The sequence below is a fragment of the Anser brachyrhynchus genome (assembly GCF_964034855.1).
Source record: "Anser brachyrhynchus genome assembly, chromosome: 1".
Classification (NCBI taxonomy): Eukaryota; Metazoa; Chordata; class Aves; order Anseriformes; family Anatidae; genus Anser; species Anser brachyrhynchus.
The window spans coordinates 134,486,378-134,509,163 of record NC_137694.1 but is presented as its reverse complement, the minus strand read 5'-3'; the positions used below and the strand labels follow the sequence as shown (position 1 = coordinate 134,509,163).

At 42.6% G+C, this 22,786-nt stretch overlaps 1 protein-coding gene across 1 annotated transcript; it reads right to left on the bottom strand.

Annotated features, from left to right (window-relative positions):
* Positions 1-5,559: 5,559 nt before the first annotated feature.
* Positions 5,560-21,389, bottom strand: GPR143 (G protein-coupled receptor 143). The gene is made up of 8 exons (XM_080557911.1): positions 20,076-21,389; positions 18,419-18,528; positions 15,442-15,536; positions 14,037-14,129; positions 13,660-13,769; positions 11,080-11,188; positions 8,451-8,568; positions 5,560-6,988 (listed from the first exon to the last, which is right to left on the bottom strand). The coding sequence occupies exons 1-8, from the start codon at positions 20,317-20,319 to the stop codon at positions 6,689-6,691; spliced, it is 1,179 nt and encodes a 392-aa protein (XP_080414037.1). The 5' UTR covers positions 20,320-21,389; the 3' UTR covers positions 5,560-6,688.
* Between the last annotated feature and the right edge of the window lie 1,397 nt (positions 21,390-22,786).

Genomic DNA, 22,786 nt, shown 5'->3' with positions numbered 1-22,786 from the left:
CCCCCTGCTCTGCCACGTAAAAGTGCTCAATGGTTCATGACAGGCAGAGGAAAGCCGGTGAAAAGCCAGATTAGGGCAAGGCTTGGTCAGCCGAGGTTGTCTGTATTTCCAGACACACCGCGGTCCTGCTCTCCAGAGGGAGGGAACCCATTTCAAGCTACCGCAACTGTTTCCCAGCCCTTAGGCCCCAGTGTCCTTGCCACAGAAGCGATGGCAGCGGCATCCTGAACCTCATCCCAACGGGATGGTGGGGCACGAGGGGGGACCGCTGCTCAGGGTGGGTCACCACAGCAGGCCGGGCCACAGGCTGTGTGAGCCACTGCCACACCAGCCTCCCCAGGCCATGGCCCTGTCCTTGTAAAGAGATAGATTTCCCCTACATACAAGCCTGAAAGCTTAGAAGGCTTCCTGGCACCCCAAAACATGGCCAGCCCCCGCATCCAAGAGATGGAGGAGCAGCAGAAACCCTTGATATCACTGGATGGTTTCCACCATGTGCTTGTGCCCACTCCCCTGCCACCGGGGGCTGGGAATGCAGCACTGGGGCCATGAACCCAGGCAAAGTAACGAGGCCTGGTGAGAAGTGTGAGGTAGGACCCCCACTTCTGCTGCTACAGGGAGAAGCAGTGTCTTGAAAGCTCTCTCCGGTTTATCTTAGCTGTAGATCTTCTCATTCATTAACGGATGATAAAGAGTCCTTTCATTCAGCATGCCTCTTTTCCAGGGAAAGTGTAGGTAGATTTCACTGATGTCTTTCTACTGCATTCAGGCGACACAGCTTACTTGGTGGACTGTTTGGCTTATTGACATTTTCAACTGACTGGTTATCATTTCACAAATTGACGGCTATTTCTATATAAATATTATTTTTACCTTAGAGAAAGAAAAGAACATCTTTTTCTTTTTTTTTTTTTTTATTTTTTTTTTTATTCAGGCTTCAAAGGGCAAATTTTCCTGTTGTCAGTTTTCATTCAGATTAAGGCCATACCATACTTAAATTCCTAGATATAAATAACAGAATGATTTTCATTCAGAGGTCTTACAGAGAGAGACACGCTAGCATGCACACTTGTTACAACTAATAGTTTCTAACCAGAGCAGACCCCTGTTTCCAGCAGGGATTCCCTTCCTTTCCCGAGATGACAGCCATCACGCGAGGCACAAAACAACCTGTTCTCCTATTTTCCTAAGCGAATTCAGAGACCTAATGGGGTGAGAGCCCATATCACAGGTGGCTTTGAATCACAAGACTGGCTGAGGTTGGAGGGGACTTCTGGAGATCATCTGGTGAGCCCCGGCTCCAGCCCAGAACCATGGTGTGTGATCTGGAGATCCACTTCTTGCCCCTGAGGAAAGGACGAGGAAAGGTGGCCACAGGACAGCTCCTGAGCTCTGGGACCTGGGTGAAGACTGCGGACTGTTTGCAGGGAAGCCAAAGCAGTGTTACCTGATGACAAGGGCTTTCAGATCCCCACTAAAGTAGAACTAGATTCATACCAGAACGACAAGAATTGAGGCTCTTCCTAACCCACAGCTGCCTTTTAAAACAGAGCATTTCCCTAGCCTAGCCACCAGAATTTTAATCTGTTTGAACAAACAAAATGGAAATGTGAATTCAAAACAGCCCTGTACAGTTCCCTGTGTAAAAGCTGCCTTCTTTCCTCAGAAGGTTTTCCATAAGAAAGTATAAGGAGAAACTCACAGCTGGGTGGAGAGCTAGTACCTGCTGGGGGAGAAGAGCTATCACTTAGACTGTTACTCAATGTCTGCTAAGTAGCTGCAAAAAAATACTATCAGCCAAGCTCTTTAGCAGCACTAGATCACATCATGCTTGACAGCGACTGAAATAACTTGTAGTGAACATTCTGACTAAAGGAGCCCTCACAGCTTTTTGTGGCTGAGACTTTCTGTCGGCAAAACCCTAATCTTGTCTGGATGTTACCCAGAATACATCACTTATTCAACATCATAGGGTATTTTCATTTCAGTGGGGTTGCTCATTTCACCGTAATCAGATGCTAACTCACTCTGGAGGGAGGAAAGGGAAAGTTAGGACACTTTCACTCTGAAGTGCTTGTTTCCTCACGATGCACAGGTAACTCCCTGCCTGGGAATTCTCCCTCATTATCCTCAGTCCATATTTACTTCAAAAAACATGCTCTGTGTAAACACCCACACAAACCGGCATTCCTATTTGCTCCACATTTATGCTACTCTCAGTGCATCATTCACTACAGTGCCTGGCTTTCACCAAGCCAAACTCCAGTTCCAACACCACAGACTGGTTTTATGTTGCTCCAGTTTTCCAGATACATGATAGCTTTTTCTACAACTGAGGTTGTGATAGTCATTTGGGCATAAATGGCCCCTACTGTAATACAGATAACTAACAGATACCTTTTTCTAGGAGCTCTTTAACATAATTTTGCATTTTTACCTCTCATTCTGCTTGTAAAAGGTACTTGAAAGAAAAAAATGAGATAAATGTAGGCTCAGCCATGCAGACCTGGAGAAGAAAATATAGCTAACAACATATTAGAGTCACCAAGTAATCCCATTAATTAATGCCCTAATAAATATAATTGGCCTGAACATGCCTTATCCCATAACAACTTGTGAAAACACACTTGATGTATAAGGTATTGAAAGAGTCCATCAAATTTGCTTAGTTTTGTCATCAACTAACCACAAAAAAAAAACACTATTGCAAAATACGGAGAAGCCTGAACTAATTCCCAGGGCTCTAAACACTCCCTAATTCTGGAGATGTTCAAATTGAGAATTATTGCTGATCTTTCTACCTCCGAGACATAAATCTTTCTATGTCGATTAGAAACACGGGCTTTTCTATGTGTGGTTGCCACCTTCGGGTCTCATGGACATTTCAGTTGTGTTGTGCTTGACTGAATTCAGATGGCCCCGTGGGCTGGGGTGAGCTCCAGTGAGGGCTGCCCATCCCCTCTGCCTTTCAACCCTCTCTCTAACAATGCCATCAACTGCAAAACATCTTCTCAGGGCTTCCAGTTACACAGCACACAGGAAAACATCCTAGCGCCTGCTGGTCCTTTCTGTGATTAAATGTATGAGACTGGCAGGTCGCATACAGGCCCATGCGTCCCCTTCCACCAACAGAGGAACTCCAGGCGTGTTTAAGAGAATATTGCAGGATCTGAGAGGACGCTTTTCCTGGAAGCTTGCATCTTATCTTTGAAGGTTTAAAAGTAAGTTTTGGTCAATACAGAGGACACTTACTGTGTATGGTTGGATTTGATAAGCTAGTTGGGAGGTGAGGAGAGTGTTAAATAGAGCGAATTCATCTGCACTGAATGCCCTGTAGGCACACATATCCTCTTTATGAGATTCCACTACAGCAATTTTATTTCAGTTCACAGATTCAACTTTTTTTTTTAATTTTGTTTTTCTCCCTTCAATAAATTCAGGAGGGCTTTGTTGTGCTCAGATATATCCAAAATATAATAAAGCTAAAACTGACCATTGCTGTACTCCCAAAACATAGTGCTTCAGCTACACACATTTTATTAGATGGTATATTATCTCATTTCCCATTTACTTCTCCTCTGAGTCACTCTTTGCTGCTCCAGAGAGACATCTCAATATTCCTGCTCAAGAAGTGATGTCCTGTGCTAAGGGAACTGCTCCCACAATCCGTGTCCAATGAAGATCATAGACTCTGACTGCATCTATTGACTTCTGTCTTGACAAGATCATTCCCCCATTAATCCAAGTCATGTTTGAATCTCACCTTAGAAGGCAAATAGTCATGCCAGAGACAAGCACTTCCCACAGGCACCAGAAGCAGCCTGCCGGTATGCTCCTAAAATAAGCATCTTTGAAGCAACACTTTGTTCCATGATAGGCTTGGAATTCAGATGCAGAGGTAACACAATATGATGACTATGCAGATACAGATCATCATCTAAAGGAGAACCAGGATATTTTTCTATGTGTGGTTAACCACAAGGCTCCTATCAGCAGAGGTTACATTTCATAAGGTAGTGTTTGGGGTGGTGTTCCAGCTACACTGTACAGGACACGATGTCTATAGTGTGCCCTCCCTGACCCTTGGAGCAGGCACTTTGTTTCACCCAAAAGCAAATATGGGAGGCTGGTCCAAGGTATGCATGAAGCAAGCACTGCTGGGGGTTTACCTCGAAAGCAGACTCCAGACGGAAAGAGCCAGGCACACCTGTAAGGCTTGGAGAAGGCAGTGCTTTTCTTGAGTTGTTATACCATGCGGCAAGAATAAGATCTGTGCAGGCTGAAATCATGTGGTCATGGTGGTAAACGAGCAGAAGTGATCATCACCCTGTGTTAAGCTGTGGAGGAATGCACACCTCATGTACATCCACCAGAGGCTAGCAGGAACAGGTAGGAAAACTCAACACCCACTTCTTTCGTAAGTTAAAAAATGCCATGGGTTTGCTCTGCTGTGCCCCATATCAAGATCTCGGTGCACCAGACTTAGCTTAGTTGTCTGTCTTCAGCGCTGGAATGAGCCCTAATCTTTCACAGTGACACCCTACTGGATTGCTGATACATAAAAATACCACACGCATCTCAAGGACAGCCTTGAAAGGCTGAGAAATGGCTGGGAGCAAAGCACTGCCCGGGGGCTGCCACATGGGTGGGTGCCATGTCTCTCTGCGTCCCACATACACCCTGCAGCAGCAAAAGGAGGGAGCTGAAAGAGCAAGCTTAGCTGTCCAGTCCTCTGGCAGAGCCTCTTGCTACAGCCCGTCACCTCCCAAGTGCTTCTGTGCCACAGGATTATTCCCATGAAGCCAGAGGCTGTTTGTCTGGTTTTAGGGTTTGGTAGCTTGGCCCACACCCTTGCATCTGAAAAGGCTTACCAACAATTCCACCTCCGCCTTTTTCCTGCTCTTTTGAACCATTCTGCGATGAGTAGCGCACAGAAAACATGTCTCTGTTTCTTAAGGATCAACATGATCTGCTCCCTAAGTCCCCGTGCTTTCTCTTCATATGTAGCCAGAAAATAAATCACTATAAAGGCAGAGGACCAGAATTTCTAGGGAAAATACTGATTCTTAAAAATAAAGCTTTGGTCATCTGCCAGTATTTCCAACAACCAGAATAGGAATGTAAAGCTTTAAAACCACAAAGGTTTCCACAGGGCACAATTTAAAAGATTTGCTACAAACCAACACAGCTCTGTAATGACCTGCCTAAATAATTGCCAGCTCATTGTTTAACACCTTCCCATCAAATGATTAATTCAATAAGACATTTCTTTAAAATAGCAAATCAATATTTTACTGTATAGGTTCTGCCGAGCCAACATCTCTAACCATCCTGGGACTCTCCTAAGTAACACAGCAGCTTGAACTTCATGCTATGATTGCACTAACCTTTCAGCCGTCTTTAATAATGTATATGTTTTTTACAATAGCTGGGGCTGAACTGGGTTTGAAAAGAAGGTGTGGACAGCCAGGGAAGTTCAGCCAAAGTGGATACGAACAGGCTTGAAAAAGCAGACTTTGTTTTCTGACCATACCTGGCCACGTACTGAAGGAAGGGAGAGAGGTTAGCTGAGGACAGGGGGCATTCACCAATCTGTCTGTGTATTGTAAACAGCTTCCAGTGCAACCAGGCTTAAATTGTACCATTTCTACTTTGATATGGAGTTAAAAGCCAGGGGTAGACATTGTCATCACTTTTTCTTAATTTTCAACCCATTTTGGGAACTTTATGTGTACAGTTATTTAGTGCACTGCACCAAATTACATTTGTCTCTGAGAAGATATGGAGAACAGATTTAATATCACTCCATTCAGCAGCTGAAGACATTAAATAGAGGACACATCAGAGAAAGAACTGTTGATTCTATTTATTCTGTTTTGACGACTGCTCAGATAATCTCAATGCTTTTTGCAAATATTATCTCTTAATGCAACTATCAGTCATAATCCTGTTAGACAAGTACACATATAAGGATCAAACTGAATTCAAATTAAAAAAAAAATAGTTTGAAGGGTTGTTTTTGCTTGGAGCAGTAGTGAACTGGAGACATTATTCTGAAGTGTTTATGGAGCCTAGGCTGTGTCTGAATTTGTTTTATAAGACTTTCAACTCCCTAGATAAAAGCAAACTGAAAATTAATATAAACAAACGAAAAGAAGACTCTGACAGTGAGATTCTACACAAGCAGGGAAAATCCGAACTTATGTCAAAGTTTGCTGTCACTCATGTTTACTAGAGTGTCAAGGCTGGAAATCGCATCTCAGAAATCTTGGAACTGTAATGTGGGTGAGGAATTTTATGCCAAACAAGGCAAGCAAGGGAACACATTTAAAAATCCAACATATTAATAGTCTGTTTATTAAAGAAAAGACTCTCCTACCATATTCAGGTTACAAGAAAGATTAAAAGAAAACAGATGAAACACAAGTAACACAGATCCTTGCAGAGATATACTCCTGCTAAAACCTTATCGGGCCTTTACACCTTTCTACACATCTCCTATAAGGCAAATGAAGACATTAACCATAATTTCTCTGTATCTCACACGCTCTCTCTCACACACACATAAGAAATGACATCGAGCCATTAGGCACAAACCCAATTACAGAGTCAGCAATGGTTCACACAGTGCTGTGGTTTTATGAGTCTTGACAATGGGAGAAGTGAGACTGAGCTCTGCACCTATAAACTACCAGCCCTGGTAGATGGGAGAGCTCCTGGTTAACCTGTCATCACCACTGGTGTTACCTTCAGACAACATGCTTATAGCCTCATCAGTCTGCTGGCTGTCAGTTGTCGTTAACTTCTTTGGATCGTGGAGGCTGGTTTGGTAGTTCACAGGTGAGGGATAGGCATTTTCACCCACAGTTGACGAGGACATCGATTCCCAGGGTATTTCTCTCTTCTGCCATTTCAGGTCCACTCTGCATCCCGTCCAGCCATAGAAAGCCAATGTGAAGAGGAAGCCTTGCATCGGATTAAGAATCCCCTAGGAAAGAGCCGTGCAACAGGAGGTACGTCAGCAAGGCTTCACTTTGAACTCCAGCAAAACGTTTGGCATGAATTAACAACTTCCCTTACTCTGAACAACTGATGTCTTTAAAAGATGCTATTTGCGTGCAAATAAGTGCACGCTGTTACCACTGCAGACGCAAAGCAGGGTGAGATACCACAACCTGTTGTTTCAGTATGCTGAGGCCATCCCCGTGAACAGTAGGCACCAAATGGGTTTCTAGCATGAATTTTAGCTGGTCAGTCCCCCAGTGTGTTTTTAACATTCCTCACAAGCTCTACACTTTTTAATTCACAAAAGCAAATATTGCATTTTTCACTAGAAGCCAAGTCAAATATATGAGAGCAGACATTAGCACATACAGGCAAGATTTTTAAAATAGCAGCAGTTGATCTGTCTGGAATGGCTGCAGATTTCTGAGCCAGTGAAAATGTCCATCAGAGTGGAATGGAAAAACAGGGAGAGACACTGAAAAAGAAAATCCCCAGTGATTTCCAAAAAATCGCCTGTTCCCACTGCCTTGGGATGGTTGACAAATAAATGGTTTTGGCGGTTTCCATTCTTCTCACGGGAAAATTGCAAACTTTGTTTACGGACGGTTTAAGTACAGCTCAGTTGCTAGACCTGACCTTGTGCTCTCCAGGTGAACAAGGGAAAGGTCCTTGTCACATGAAAGAGTCCGTCCTTGTGAGAGGAGGAAGTTGCATCAAATCAGTTGCATTGCTTAGCTCTTCAACACCAAGCAGCTCAAGGCCTTAACTGCACAGAGCATGTTCAGGACTCACGGGTATTTAACAGCTTCAGAATAAAATTTCTTGAAAAAGGAACCGTCAATAACACCTCTGTAAAATCCCTTGTCAAATATTCCAATAGAAGGAGAAAAAATGGTGGGGTATCGTAAGAGCCCAGTATCTTATAGCTATCTTCTTGTGCTTTGCTTTTAAGAACTATCACATGTTTTTCTCTTATAGCTATCCAAATGTTATGATATAAGATGTAATTATTCTTTATAAGTCACTACTGAAGAAAGCTCTAGTTACAAATACACAGTTAGGAGAAAATGCCCATTTTAGAGGGAAACCTTCAGGAATCGTGAGCTAAAACTTTGCATCTTGCATTATGCCAGAGATTAGAAAGAGTAGATCATAAATCATTGCAATAGTCTGCTCTGGATCTTAAAATAGGTAGGAATCACTCACAAAGAGACTGCATACACTAGTAAGTGGGAGAAAATGTTGGCCTTTAGTACTGTTTTGGTAAGGTTTACATGTGAGGAGCACTCTCAGGGGCTGCTCCTTCCTCTCTCTTACCTTTGGCTTTTCTTCCTTGATTTCTGGAGCGCTTACGTTCCCCATAACCCTAACCCATCCATTACACTGTTGCTGCTCCACCAGTCTTACACAAGTGATTTCTAAGTCTAAGAAATGCCATGACGTACCATTATAATCCATGTGATCAGTGCAGCACTTCTAATGTTTTTCAGAGGCATTTCATTGATATCTGGCTGCATTTCAAGATAGAACAAAAGGCTCTCATTGACGATATTAGATGACCAGCTATTGAGGAAATAAAGAAGAGGAAGAGAACAAGACAGATATATATGTATATGTATGCATACGTAAAATATGATTTAATTTCAAATTATAGAGATTAGGATCACCAATAAGGAGAGTGAGTTTTTTAAAATGTCTCCATATGAAGGGACCCATAGCTTTCTGAGCCCATGATCAAAAAACAGACACCTACCTACCTACTCGCCCAGGCCCAGACAAAGAAATCAATATACCCAGACAAAATTAAACCTGAAGATTTGAGCTTGCTGCAGGATAAAACTGAGATTATAAACAACCGCAAACCATAATGGGAACATCACAGATGGTGACTTCTTTTGCTTGCATCTTAAAAGCATAATACTCACAGATAAGGAACCCAAATATATTCATGTATGCTGTAAAAGGCTGCAGAAACTCCAGCCTCCCTAAATTTTCATGGTTAGATTTGAGCAGATTTTCAAAATGTTTGTAAAAAATCTACAAATCAAAACCAAGCTTGACTTTAAAACCCTTGAAAATGCCATCACATTTTTGGAATAAAGGCAATTTCTGTTTCTAAAGAAGGATGAGCATAACCAAGCCTCATCCTGTGAAAGAAACTGAGAACATTATACACTAAATAAAGGTTATAGTAAATAGTTGCAACTTTGTATGACTTCTGAGCAGTCAGAACAGCCTTTCTTTGTATTTTTACTGCAGCTTCAGAAAGGAAACCACCAACGTCCATGTCATACTTTCTATGGAGGTTTAGACACATCCTTCTTGCAACTATATTTTTTCAGTGTAGAACCTTCTGCTCATGCCTTCCAAATCTGCAGGCATCTCTTCTACCCCATGCTGCTACGATTTGTTTTCCTCGACAGACTCATCTCCTTTTTGACCTCTGGGATAGAACAGCATCTCCCCTAAACTTCTGAGATAGATGGGACTGCCTCCGTCTTTCTGTACAGTAACTACTGAAAGAGTTTTTACACTCTAAAGCTTATGTTTTACCAGGAGAACAAAATCCAAAATGAGAACCATGATTTATGGTTTTTTTTTGTTTGTTTTGTTTTTGTTTTTTTTTAATAGGAAAACTCATAATGAGACAAAGACAAATAAACAGATGTCCCCACTGTGTCCTTGTGGAATTGCTCCCTTCTTTCATGCTTGCTCCCATACCACCAAGCTGGCCACAATCCCTTAGGTTGTAATAAACTTTGGTGCCTCCAGGCTCCAAAATAAGACTTTCTTTCCATAGCCCTAGAAGCATGGCCAAATCGCTGCTCCCTGGTATTTCCAGCAATTTCCAAGAAGCCATGCTGCAATCTGCTTTGCTGCTGCCTCTCCCCCTCTCCTGCTGCCTAAACCACCTTTTGCCCTAGAAACCTCTCTACTGAGCCAAGCAGGCTCTGCTACTCCCAAAGAAAAGACAGTAGTTTCCCTCCAGAGCACTCCAGTATACAGCAGCTAGGACAAGATAAAAAGGCAGCCTTCCTCCCTGCTCAGACTTTTAAAGTAATATAGCATGAATTAATTACCTGTTTATATATATACATATATATATAAGTATTTGTACAGACCATTAAATTTGGCCAAGTCTTCTCACTACTCCTAGACCACTTTCTCCCTCTTTCTGGTGTTGTTACCCACACAGGTGGTGAACGCTTCCCAGTAGTGACCACGTCTTGCTAGGTCACTGCGCAGACCTCTGTACGATGGATCGCCCCCTCTTCTGGTGCCTTTAGTGGTGTGTGACAATTGTGAGACTGCAGTAAAAACTGTCTCCTCCTAAAGCAGGCCTTCCTTCGTCCTAGATTTGTTGTGTGCATCCAACACCTTCAGTCCCAGTCACCACTCAGCATCTTTCACACTGGATGGCGCTGCTGGAGCAGAGGTGCAGGGGATTTGGGGATGAGGTGTATACCCTCCCTTCTTCCCCTCCTCCCCTGCCCCCTTCCTGTCCTACTCCAAACTTCGATTTGCATAGAGGAAGATGGAATATTAGAAACAAGATTAGATAATCAGAAGATTTCTATTTTGGGCATGTAACCCTGTATTTCTACCTAACACAATACCTGTTTCACACATTTGAGATCTGCAGACCGTAGAGATGATGCATTATATCATCGTAACCAGGGCATGAAGCCAGCTGTAGAAGCATATTTATTGTAGGCTTTCAATGGTATGTTTGCTGACAAGAAAGAAGACTGGGCTCTGAGGAATCTTTCTGCTCTTTCAGACAGCTTTAGGTTGTACCCAGCCACTTTTTTTTTGTTGGTGTTGTTGCTATTGTTTCTTAGTGTCATTGTTTTCCTGCAGATTAAACATTTTTATCATTTCCTTGCAGCCTTGTGATGCTGTGTGAGTGATTCAGCTTGTCTGTGAACTAGTTTAGAACTACGTCTTCCTTAGAAACCTTCCCTTCCAACCATAAAGGCAAACAAATGAAGCAACACATCAGTCTCTATTCTTGTCCCCATCACTCTCCAGCTAGGAAAAAAGCAGTTTAAAACAAAATAATGCACCTCTTACCAAACAATGAATACCAGCATAATTTTGAAAAAACGCATCTGGATCTCTGTCCCCAGACGTCTCTCATTCTCTGTGTAAATCCCTTGTCTGCCTTTCAGTAAGGAGGCAACTGGAAAGTATAAAATTGTGTTCATTAAAATATGTGCATCTCATTATTTAAACACAAAGATCCAGAAGACAGATGTCTGTAAAGAGGGAACAAAGGAACTGATGGATTTGTCTCCAGCAGCAGTTCAGATGCTAGAAAGACCACCATCAGGTAATCTCACACACAGCCTAATACTAAAGGAAAAGAAGTACACGAATTAAGGATTCCTAAAATAGGTGGCATTCCTCTAGCAGTTCTTTCTTCTCTCAATCCCATTGAAGAAAATAGCATGGTCAGCATACTTTTCTTTTGTAATAAAAAGGTAGTGCTTACAACTTCTATATGATGTGTGTGATCTAATGTATTTATTACGTGATGTTTAGACCAAAACAGAATACATTCTACCCTATTATACACTTCATATTTAATTGTGTAATTAATACAGCATTGGCTACTACACCTTTAAAACTTGAAGCTGTAATGCTGACAAAAATAGACAGTTATGCAATCACAACGAATATGCATATGCACAAAGATACTCATTGTGTATTTTCCCATAAAAAGCATAGACTTTGAGAGATTATCCAACTCATTCCCTGCCCCTGAGCATTACAATTACATCTAGGTATTACATCTAGTCTTGCTGAGACTGTGTGCAGTCTCAGCAAGCTTGCTGAAAAATGGGGAACACTCAAAGACCTCTTCAGCCAAGTTATTCCAGTGCTTCATTCGCCCTTACCATAATAATTTATTTCCTGCCTTCCTACTTCAACAACCTTTTCTTGAAGTTCAAGCTCAATGCTCTTTTACTATCCTCTACAGTCAAGAATTTCTTTTTTTAAGGAACAATTAAATTCTCACTTGATTGCAGTCTACAGATCTCATTATGCAGACTTGCATGTTTTATTTTCCTTGCTGCTATCTTTCTTTATTACTTCTGTTAGACAACACAGAAACTACAAGTTGTTTGTATAAATGTTTGTTCACTTCAGAGGAAAACACAAGGCATCACCTTTAGCAACAGATATTTCTGAAGGTAAGAAACAAAAGTTGAGCCTTCGTGCCTACAGAACTCTAAGTACAGGTAGCAGAGGTAATACAGGCACAGATGTTAAAGTATCTGTACAACTAGATATTTTAGCCGTAGGGTTTGCCACAGGTGTATGAGCACACACACGTACATACCTACATAGAGCACACACGGATGCACACACACGGATGCATATCACATACAAGTATAAAGATTTGTTATTGTGTTCTCATCAAAGACCTTTGCTGCTGACTCTAGAAAATGTATTCCCCTGTCTTCCATAGGACATGTTATGGAAGGGAAGTTTATCATTTACCAAACAGATGATTTCAATATAATCAGAAAAAGTCTGTGCCTTCAAACCACACAAATATAGCAGTTAATGCAGAATGTAGGTGTCAATTTACTGAGTGCTATCTCAGAAATGCAATTCTTGGTACAGGTCACAAGAATGAGATAATACAATGATGCATATATGGAATGTCTTTGGTACCAAATGTATAGCACTCTGGGTCTTTCAGATAAGTGAAATACAGGAGGTACCTTGATACAGGTAATTAGCTGTATTTCTGTTGTGTAACTGATACAGCATTGTCTACACCTATAAAAATTGAAAGTGTAATGTCAGCAAAAATAGACAGATGCACTATACGTGTAATATTTAAATAAAGTGTTCCACAGATTCTGTCAACTTTTCCTTTGATAATAAGCATTACAGAGGAATACAGGGTAGATGGGATGAAGACTTAACTCAGAATAGTAGGTCTCTGTTGCTGTTTTTATATATTGAATGCATAGATGATGATGAATTCAGGTACTGAAAACATCTAGCGTGGATCACATTACATGAAAATAAGTCACTGAATCTGTTCCTTTTACTCCAGTCTCGTTTCTTCAAAGCACTGGATACTAAATTAAATGGGAACTTCAGGATCTCAGCTAAATTGTGTACCATTCCCACTTGGTTCATCAGGAATAATGAAATTCTATTTGTTTTTTATCTTCAAGTCTGCAAAGAGCTAAATCAACTATCAGATCACAACAACATTACCTTTAAAAAAGAATAAACTGTATTCCAAAATCTAGGTTGGTACCAATACTACAGTAGCATTAAACATCCACAATACGTTACCAAAATACTTTAAATAAAGAGTAATTTAGTAACATAGAAGTACCTTTGCCAATCTGCAGTAGTAGAGGTAAGTAACAGCATAGCTTCAGTACGTGATCAGAGTGTGTCTCTAGGGCAAATTTCCCACTGAGATGGTATCTTCATTTCAGTAGGCAATTCCCTCCCACCCTCAGCCGTACTCTTTGTGATTTAATGAGGAGCTATCCCACATCACTGTGAAAAGGAGCTATCCCACATCATATGTAAGAAGTCATACAAGCGTGACTTTTTACATTATTACTATTTGGCGAAACACCACATACTGATTCACACTGGCCATTAGGAACATACCTGCAGATACTGTCCTTCTAAACAGGATTGGGTTGACCACCAGCACTAGCAGGAGTGGGGCGTAGGTTGTGATGTAATGGGGGATTGCATGCTCCAGGCCTTTTTCACAACTGAAAATAAATCATTAACAGGTTATTCATTATTTTCTTTCCACATCTGACAGTTTGGGCTATTTCATCTATGTCACCTTTAGCTTAAAAAAAGATGAAAGGAATGAAGTGAACAGATGCTAAAATTTTCTAGGGTTGCACCGACTCAGCAGGAGACAGTTCTCCAAGATCAAAAAAAAGCCCTGTGTTTGGATGTCTGTCTCTAATGCTGACCAAAAGACACCCAAGTGGCCACAGGTCTGAGTCTGCTCCTAGAGGCCCGCTCACCTGGAAAGGGACGGGTAGTAAAGCAGCGCCAGTCCCTCCACGCAGAGCAGGACCGCCAGGCCCCAGGCCATCATGTGGTACAGCACGATCGTACTGGAGGACCAAACAGGACAGACATCATCGTTAAAGACACCAAACCTCGCCCTTCCCACATGGCAGCATTGAGACGGGACTCCTACAGACACGAGATGAACGGCACTGGCAGTACCTCACACCCAGAAGAGCAGGAGGGGAAGGGGGGCCCTCCTGACAGGAAGAATGTCACAGCAGTACCGCATCCTCCAGCCTGTGGGGTGGGAAGCCTCTCCCCCGTCCCCATGCCTCCAGAAGGATCCCCTGCACCCTTCATTGCTCCTGAGGAGAGCACGTTAGGGGATAAAAAACTGGTGAAGGTAGCCAACTTAAGCCACCCTTCTGAAGGTTGCAGAGCATTATGTTTAACTTTGGGAATCAGACACTGCCCCCATCTTAGGGACGTGCAGATCTGTGTGCGTAAAAAGTCCTTCATCTTTTACTCTGATGTTAGCATCAGGCCCAAATACACATTTTATTTCGTTTTTTTGGTTAACAGGCATGGGGGAAGAATGTAGGTCCCAGCTGTTTCAAACCACAAGTATGGGGCTTTACAAAACCAGGTTTGTCCTCTGCAGGCCGAGGTTAACATGAAAATCCCCATTTCGGTAACATGCACCAGATGAACCGTGTCTCCAGTACCTGCTTACTCGGTATCATCTGGATATAATGTCCCAGAATTCCCCATTTAGCAATGGCAACTGAAGGTCTTTTTGCCCTTCTAATAACCAAATTAGAAACACCTTGTATTTTCTGTCTGGCGTTACAGTATGGAACTTTCCAAAGTGCGTAGGTCCTTCTGATACAGGCATTGCAGAAAAATGTACAGTAAGCACATATTTTTCTTCCTTAAAACTTTACAAATGTGATCAGAAGTGTAATAATGACAATAGAGAAAAAAAGAAAAAGAAAGAAAATCTGAGAAAAGAAAAACAAACTGGAAAATGAACTGTATGAAATTCAGCATGTCCCCTCTCCCACTATTTTTATTCAAGTTAAAACTTCTCCCACAAGGATCAATTTTAGGTACAGAGAAGGGACAAAAATAGCGTCTTGCTGCAATACATGTTATAAAGCCTGATCCGCACCCTATTTTTCCGAACGTTAAATGAATTCAGTTACTTTTAAATGCCAGTTGGGCATAAACAAATCAATATCTGAGCATTGCCCTGGCAATTTAAGCATTTAGCACACCACCCACCCATATCATTATCTGGTAACCATGTGAACATCAGATGTTTGTACAGGTTTCATTTATACCCTTAGATAGCTGCATGCAAACACGGACCTTGCTGGAAGTTAAATAACAAATTCAGAGCTTTAACTGTGGTACCTCAGTCCTGCTGATCTTCTTACCACCAAGTAAGAATCAACAGCGTAGCAAAACAACCACCAGAAGCCAGCACTATATAACAGCTGGATCCACATCTGCAAGAAAAAAAATGGCAAATGTCACAGCTGCTTATCAAGTGCCACTGCGGGTGGGGGGGGTAGGCGGACTCAAATCTTTCTCCCTTGTACTTTAAAGGTGTGTATTTTCCAAAGGAGTTTTGTGAAGTATAAAATCTTACTCAAAATCCTAGGAACAGCATTGTTGTAGCCAAGGCATCAAGTCATAGGTAGACTGAGCAGCATTTGCCTTTGCAGCTGATTCTGTTTTTTTAGAAAACCTGTTATTTCCCCCTCCAAGCTTAGCCTTTAATGTCATGAATGAAGTCCAAAATAAATTCTTAAATAACAAATTTAGAGTGAGAATGCTTTAATTTTAAATTCAAATTTTAGCAATACATATTTTATTATTTCTTTTAGTACTGCATTTTAATAAAAATTAGTTGCTCAGTAGCTGAGGCATGAAAATACAGCTGAGGACAGCTGTTACCACAGTGTGCCTTTGCCTGGTGGGTTCTGTGTGTGATGGGTATTTTCTCCATGTTCAAGAACCTATGACTCTATGACTCCGTAACTTAAGTCAGGGAACAGTTACTACGAATAAAGATGAAATGCAAAAAAAATACCCAGCAACCCTCCCTCTGGAAAAATTCTCCATACTTAACTCCTTAACTAATTTCTTCAATAAAAGTCCAAGTGAAATGAGTTCAAGTCAAGTTAAATTCCACTGCATTTGTGAGCTGACCCTATACATTTTTTCCCATGAGCCTATGGAAGATAACTGACCTTTCTTTGCCTCTGTTTATAAATTCCAAATCTCTTCCCCATAGAAGCTGGCTTTCTGTAAGGGTCTGGAACTATTTTAATATTCAGATTACCTTCCCCCTGCACCCTACTTTCAGCTCTTATCTGAATATCCTTTGTCAGAGCTCCACAGTAGCATCCTGTTACAGCTGGAGACCAACATACTTGTTACTGAGCCAAACATCAGTGGCTAGAGATCTACTATTCCTTCTTCCAAAGATAAATGAAGCTGGGAAATATTTCCTTTCACCATGGGTATAGACCCTACATCTAGTCATTTGTGACATGAATTATTCAGCATTTAATTCAAATGCCATGACATTTTGCTAGTGCACAGAAGTCAGAAAATAAAATTTCGGTCTTCCTGTTAATGCACTTTATCCACAGCACTCAGCATGTAACTTCATCTGCACTATTAAATATTTGCTGCAGTTCAGAAATGCTTAATTGACTATATATATACAGATACATATACACAAATAAACCATGTGGTCTTTCCACCTGCAAATTCCAACATAGACAAGACTGTCACCAAAAATAATGAAAAGCAGATGCACCTAAAACCCCAGATTTTCATATGCTTGCTTTTTTTTCCAAAGAAAAAAGTGCCTGAGAGGGTATCCATCTACAAATCAGAGGGTGTTATTCAAAGGAGAAGATTCAGGGCCTCACTGTTCAGAATTTCATTGGTTTGTGGGTAAATGAAATAAAACAATAGCAGTAGGAGAAACTTAAAATAGAATCAAAACCATTTTATTAACTCACATGAGAATATGTTAGGGGAAGTGAGTAGAAGGAGGGTCATTTTTCCTTCCAATATAATTAAATTTAAATTTAGCAAGTGACTCAAACTGCAGCACTTTCCTGGAGTCCAAGAAAGGGAAAATAAAAATTGTGGTAGACCACTGTGCTGCTCACCATCTAACCTGAGATCAAAATGAAAAACAGACTGCATACAGTGTCTTTGTCACTATTTAAAAATATTACTTTTTGTGGTAAGGGCAAGAAAGTGAAACTTAAGACGTATGGAAATATGTTTTTCAAATTGGGCATTCTTGCTGCAAAATATTGATGTTGGTGGTTTCACTTTCCTTCAAGGAAAAAAAAAATCAACTTTTGCATCTAATAAGCAAAAATTAAACATGTATGAGAGAAAATTGAGAACTGATAGATTTGTACAACTGATGCTTGCTTCTGCTATGATGTCTGAAATTGTCATTAGGCATATGAAGTACAGTGAGTTGCATTTTGGCACATCTTGTTTTATTTAAAAGCTACTGGAGCTGAATAATTCTCTTTATATGCAGTATCTCCTTTTCTATATTGTAAACTTCGAATTGTTAAGCTACTGCTGTTATAGTTCATGTGTGAATTCTTTGGCTAGCCTACATTCCTACTGAAATGGGGTAAATTTGTGATATTATTTGTCATTCTCCACGTTTTGGTAAAAAAAAAAAAAAAAAGTGACCTTTTTTCCTGTACAGTAAATTCAGAGTGTATGCCTCAGGCAGCACTGTGATTGTAGTATTTGCAACCGAGTTTCAATTTCTGCTTTTGGAATGCGTTTACATTTTCTTATTCCATGTGCTTGAATCCAGAAGACACTTGGTTACGTTTGGCCAGGTGCCCATGCAAACAGCAACCTGAGCTGCAATCCCACGCAGCAAGGACGTCGCTTCTGCCAGCAGCTTTGCATTGTCAGGTGTACTCGTGCCACCGCCGCTGGCCCAAGCCCCCCGTGCTGCTGTGGGCGCAGTCGGTGCTGGCTGTCACTGCACCTGCTGAAGCCCGACATCCCATTCACATCATCCCCTCACCGTTTCGTGCCCCTCGCCAGGGCATGGCTCTGCCCTCTGTGACCGCAGCACTGCTGCGATGAGCCAGCGTTAGGGGGCTGCAGGCCAGGCCGGGCCTCCCCCATGCCCTGTGGTACTCAGCGCCCTGCCACCCACAACGGGGCTTTTGGCAGGAGGCACAACACTTGCATGGCAGGGCACAGGCTGAGCTTCGTCCGACCAGACGCTGGCTCGGGGTCTAACCTCCTTTGGGACACCACGGTTTGCCTTTCAGATCCCCTGTGAGCAAAGCAAGTGGGAGAGGACGGGCTTGGTACCTACCGCGCTCCCCACGCAGAAGGCAGAGGGCCACATGTCGGTCCCATTCGCCACCGAGATGTTGGTGACGAAGCCTGGAAAGCCCAACCAGACGCTCGATCTGAAGATCACACCTAAAGAGAAACACGTGAGTGCTTTCCGCCTGTCAGCGTGACCGGAGTCACATGAGGAAGCCGGCCGCGTGTTTCGCATTGCAGCCCGGATTTTGTGTGCTCACAACACGGCTGCGGCTGCAGGGGAGCACGGCAGGAGCGCCGCTGGGACGGCTCGCTGAAAGCAGCCCCCAGGGCCGGGGAGACTCAGGGTGTTACGCCACGTAGATTAAAATCGCACTTACCTATGGATACCGTCACACGCCTCCCTAGAGCGAATCAGGCAGATCGACATGAACCATTAACTATTGATAATTTTACCCACATAAATTCATATCCTAATGTTCATTTCTCTACAATCCCTTGTTTCAGGAAAATGTAATTTCACACTTTTCGCTGTCTTCATTTTTACAAGAAGCTCTTTTCCTCTCTGTCCAGGGACTGAACAAAGCAGGGCTTCACAATCAGGTGAGAACAATGCTGACTTTTTAAATGAACTTAGTTTGTTAGTGAGATTTTATGGGTTTGCTCAAAATAGGCATTAAAGCACCCACATACATTGTAACCAGCCCACAGGCTGCCCACCAGGTGCAAAGGGTTTCCCACCCACTGAAGTGAGCCTAATTCAGAGACAATGACAGATAAACAGTTTGCCTGTGAAAGAGAAAGGGAGAAAAACAACTTTATCTACTGCTGGCCTCATCTGACTTGGAAGGACCTTTTCCAGGTGAAAGCACGCATGCTCTTTCTATATCTCTATTTCCCTATCCACCATTTTCCCATCCATAGGTACTGTGAGAGAAGCTGGATAGGTGTGAAGGGGGAAAAGATGTAAAATCCTACTCCTTTCAGAGGCAGCCAGAGACACTTACAAAACAGTATTACTTCTGTTATCTAATGTGTGGAAAAAAAAAAAAGTTATTGTAGAAACAACTCATCCTGCATTTCCACAGCATGTGGTGCTGTGATTTGTACCTACTTCGGCAGTAAATGCCAGGGCAGATTTGGACGCATTATTTTCACCTTGTCTCATGCGCACCGGGCAGCAGGTTGTCCCTGACAAGGGAGCTTCTCTCGCTTCCCAAAAGCTGGCGCTCGGCGCGAGCTGCGTGGCTGCGCTTCCAGCCAGCCTGCTGTGCCCGGAGGAGTGGCTGGCATGTGAACAGCGGCACAGACTTGGTCTGAGAGGATTTACGGACGTGGCAAGTGTTCTCTAAATACAGTCCGAAGGATCAGCTAAGTTTTGGAAGTCAGCTCTAGTTTTAATTGTGCTCCCTCGCCTCCGCTTCCACGCCTTCCTCTAAGAACCAGCTGGTTCCGGATTTTAATTTGTTTTGAAGTAGAGATTTTGGGGTAGATATGCCAAGAGCTTTTATTTTAAAATGTGACTATTAAGCAAGACCTTCTCCCCCCAAAGGCCCGTCCTTTTCTGATCTCACTCAGCCCAAATCTTCCCATGAATACAGGCTGGACGTTTCCCTCAGAAATCTCGGCTCCTTTGGTTTCGGTACCTAAGAGCAACCGGAGCCTGCTACAGCAAGGGCAGGGGACGTTGAGCTGGCGCTTACCTAAACCACCGAGGATGTCACAAACAGAGATAAGGAGAAGGATGGTGGAGGAGGAGGAGGCTTTGGGCATCTTCCGCAGGATCTGTCCCTTCTTTGGCAGGAGCTGCAGGACGGTCAGCAGCACGCTGACGGAGGCGCTGCCGATACAGACCCCGCAGAAGACCTCAGGCTGGAAGTTCAGCACAAGCTGCGTGGCTGCATCCCGGTTCGGGCAGCAGTAGGTTTCTAACCGGGGAGAAGCCATGAAGCGTCCGGCTGGTGGAGGGGACCCACGAGCAGGAGCTGCTGTTGCTTCCCCAAGGCAGCGTGCACTTTTTCTTCACCCTCCCCATTAGTCCTCGGTGGTGAGAATCACGCGATTGAGGGATCATGTGCTGCTGCTGCTGGAAGTAAATCCCCTAGAGCGGCCTTTCTCAGCCTCTCCTAGCAAGGAGATCAGATCAGAACAACAAAACACAGTGAAATCTGAAACATGCCCCATGCTTGCTCGGAGCCATTGGCAGGAGTTCACTCAAACATTTCTGCTTGCACAGTACGTGATACAGGAAGACTTAAACTCATCAGAGCACTGGAGAAGGATTAAAATGAATAAGGATGGAGATACCAAAGGAGAGGCTTTACATTTTAATTGTATTTCATTTTAGCCCCATCCCACACATCACACTTTAATTACCGGAAATTAATTGAAAAGATAGGCCCAGACACAAGCAGTCCCCAGCTTTTGCAGGGAGGAGCAGGGCTATAAATCCACACCCTAACCCAAATTTAAATTTTAGGGATCCAACCCACCCACCTCCATAATTAAAATTAGAAGCAATACATCCTATTCCTGTAGAAAGAGATTACATTTAGGAAGCCATATTAACCTCATCGCATTTAAATCACAAGCACAAACAGTCTGTGCTGTTTGTGTCAGATCAGTTTGATGTGAAAAACTCCAGGATTTTTGATTCCTCAAGAATTTTTTTTTTGAATGGGTTTAATACGGAAACAGGAATTTGACCTGCAATATTTGTTTTTACTTTATAAGCTAGACAATATCCTTTAGTCCTGTTGGACACAGCAGCATATACTCGCAATCACAAATACAAAAATTAACTCTCCCCTCTCGGACAAATTCAAATGCCCTGTGTCAGCCCCAACCCCTGCAGAAACTGTGTTTGTAGAAACACGTTCAGGAAAAAACAGGAGGGAGCATTGCCAGCATTGTTGCAGTGAACTGGATGCTACATAACACAGTCATGGATTTTAATATTAGTTCTTATAAGAACAAATGACCTTTTATTTTTTTTTCCTATGGCCCTATTTATTTTTTAGCAGAAATTATTACACCTGGACGAATGACAGCGGCAAGCTATGTGTATAGGGGTTACAGAACTCAGTGACCTCAGCCACTCTCAGCAGAAAAAAAGAGCCTTGCAGGGAGGCAGCAGGGCTTGGGCTGTTGCCTACACTCCCCAACGCACCATGCACCCATCACCTGCTTCCAGAGGGCTCCTCCAGCTCTGCCAACGCTACAGCACCGGCAGAGCGGGATGCTAGTTTGCAGACCCCGGTGTCCCCACATCAGTGAGGTGTCCCTGCTCCTATCAGCATCGCTCAAGATCTTCGACAGCCAGGTTCAGAGTCTGGGCTTAGTCTAGAGAGCTGTTCAGCTTTTCCTGACACAAACGCACACGGTGAGCTGAACCGCTGAGCAGGCTTTGCTGACTGTAACCAGGTCTTATGCACACCCTGCATTAAAGACTCCCACATTCAGGCAGCTGAGTTTGAAGCTGAATGCTATCTGGGTGTTCTTGCAGCTTTCCAGCATACAGAGGTTTTCCTGCTCCACAGATGAGGGCAGGTGAGTGAGCTGGATGTTGTAATCCTACGTTTTGCTGGTACCATGGGCACAGAAGGTATTCTGGAGACACCAAGGATGTGAACCAGATTGTTCTGCATCAAAACGCAAATTACCATTGAGGTAAAGGAGAATATTTATGCCCTGTTGTCAGTACAACATTGTACTGATTGGGACTCCTTCGACTTCATTCCATCTCAGACGAGTAGCAGTGCATGGAGTTGCCACCTCTCTGTGAGACAGTGCATTGCAATCTACCTGGCTAGCTGTGTTATCAGTAACTGTAACATGAAATCCTCTCCTTTTTTTTCCTGCAAACCACTGCCTAGAAGCCAAAGTCAGCAACTTCATTTTCAGGCAAAATTTCTAGTAAATTTATGGTAAATGCTAAAAACTGGTCTGGAGGAAACTACTAAAATAGGTTCAGAAGGGAATGAGTTCCTGGGCTACTGAAGAACAGAAAGATAACACAGAGATATAATTATTTAAAATAAAGACATCATATATTACATACACAATGCAAATAAATGTATATTAAAATAAATGATGCTTGCTCTCATTTGAAGATTAATTTATGTTGCCTGATCTATACTTGGAATGGCATGACTTTTAGATTATTAGGCAGAAAGTGAAACTGTTCCATGGAAGCCTTTCATTGCCACTATCACCTTCTAAAAATGTTTCCCTCACTATTCCTGTTGTCATTCTCCTTCCTTTAAATGTTTAAAAAGCGTGTCAAGTTGTTATCCTGACCATTTGTTCTGGCTTCCATATAGGAACGTTTAGCGTGTTTTGCTTTTTCTGCTTATCATTTGTTTTCACTGATCCCGGCTGTGGTTTTCTAGTTTGCCCATGTGGATTTACCATG

Coding starts and splice junctions, on each gene's coding strand:
- GPR143 (XM_080557911.1), bottom strand. CDS start 20,319: ATGGCTTCTCCCCGGTTAGAAACCTACTGCTGCCCGAACCGGGATGCA. Junction 18,529..20,075: donor TGACATCCTCGGTGGTTTAG/GTAAGCGCCAGC, acceptor GTTTCTCTTTAG/GTGTGATCTTCAGATCGAGC. Junction 13,770..14,036: donor TACTACCCGTCCCTTTCCAG/GTGAGCGGGCCT, acceptor ATTTATTTTCAG/TTGTGAAAAAGGCCTGGAGC.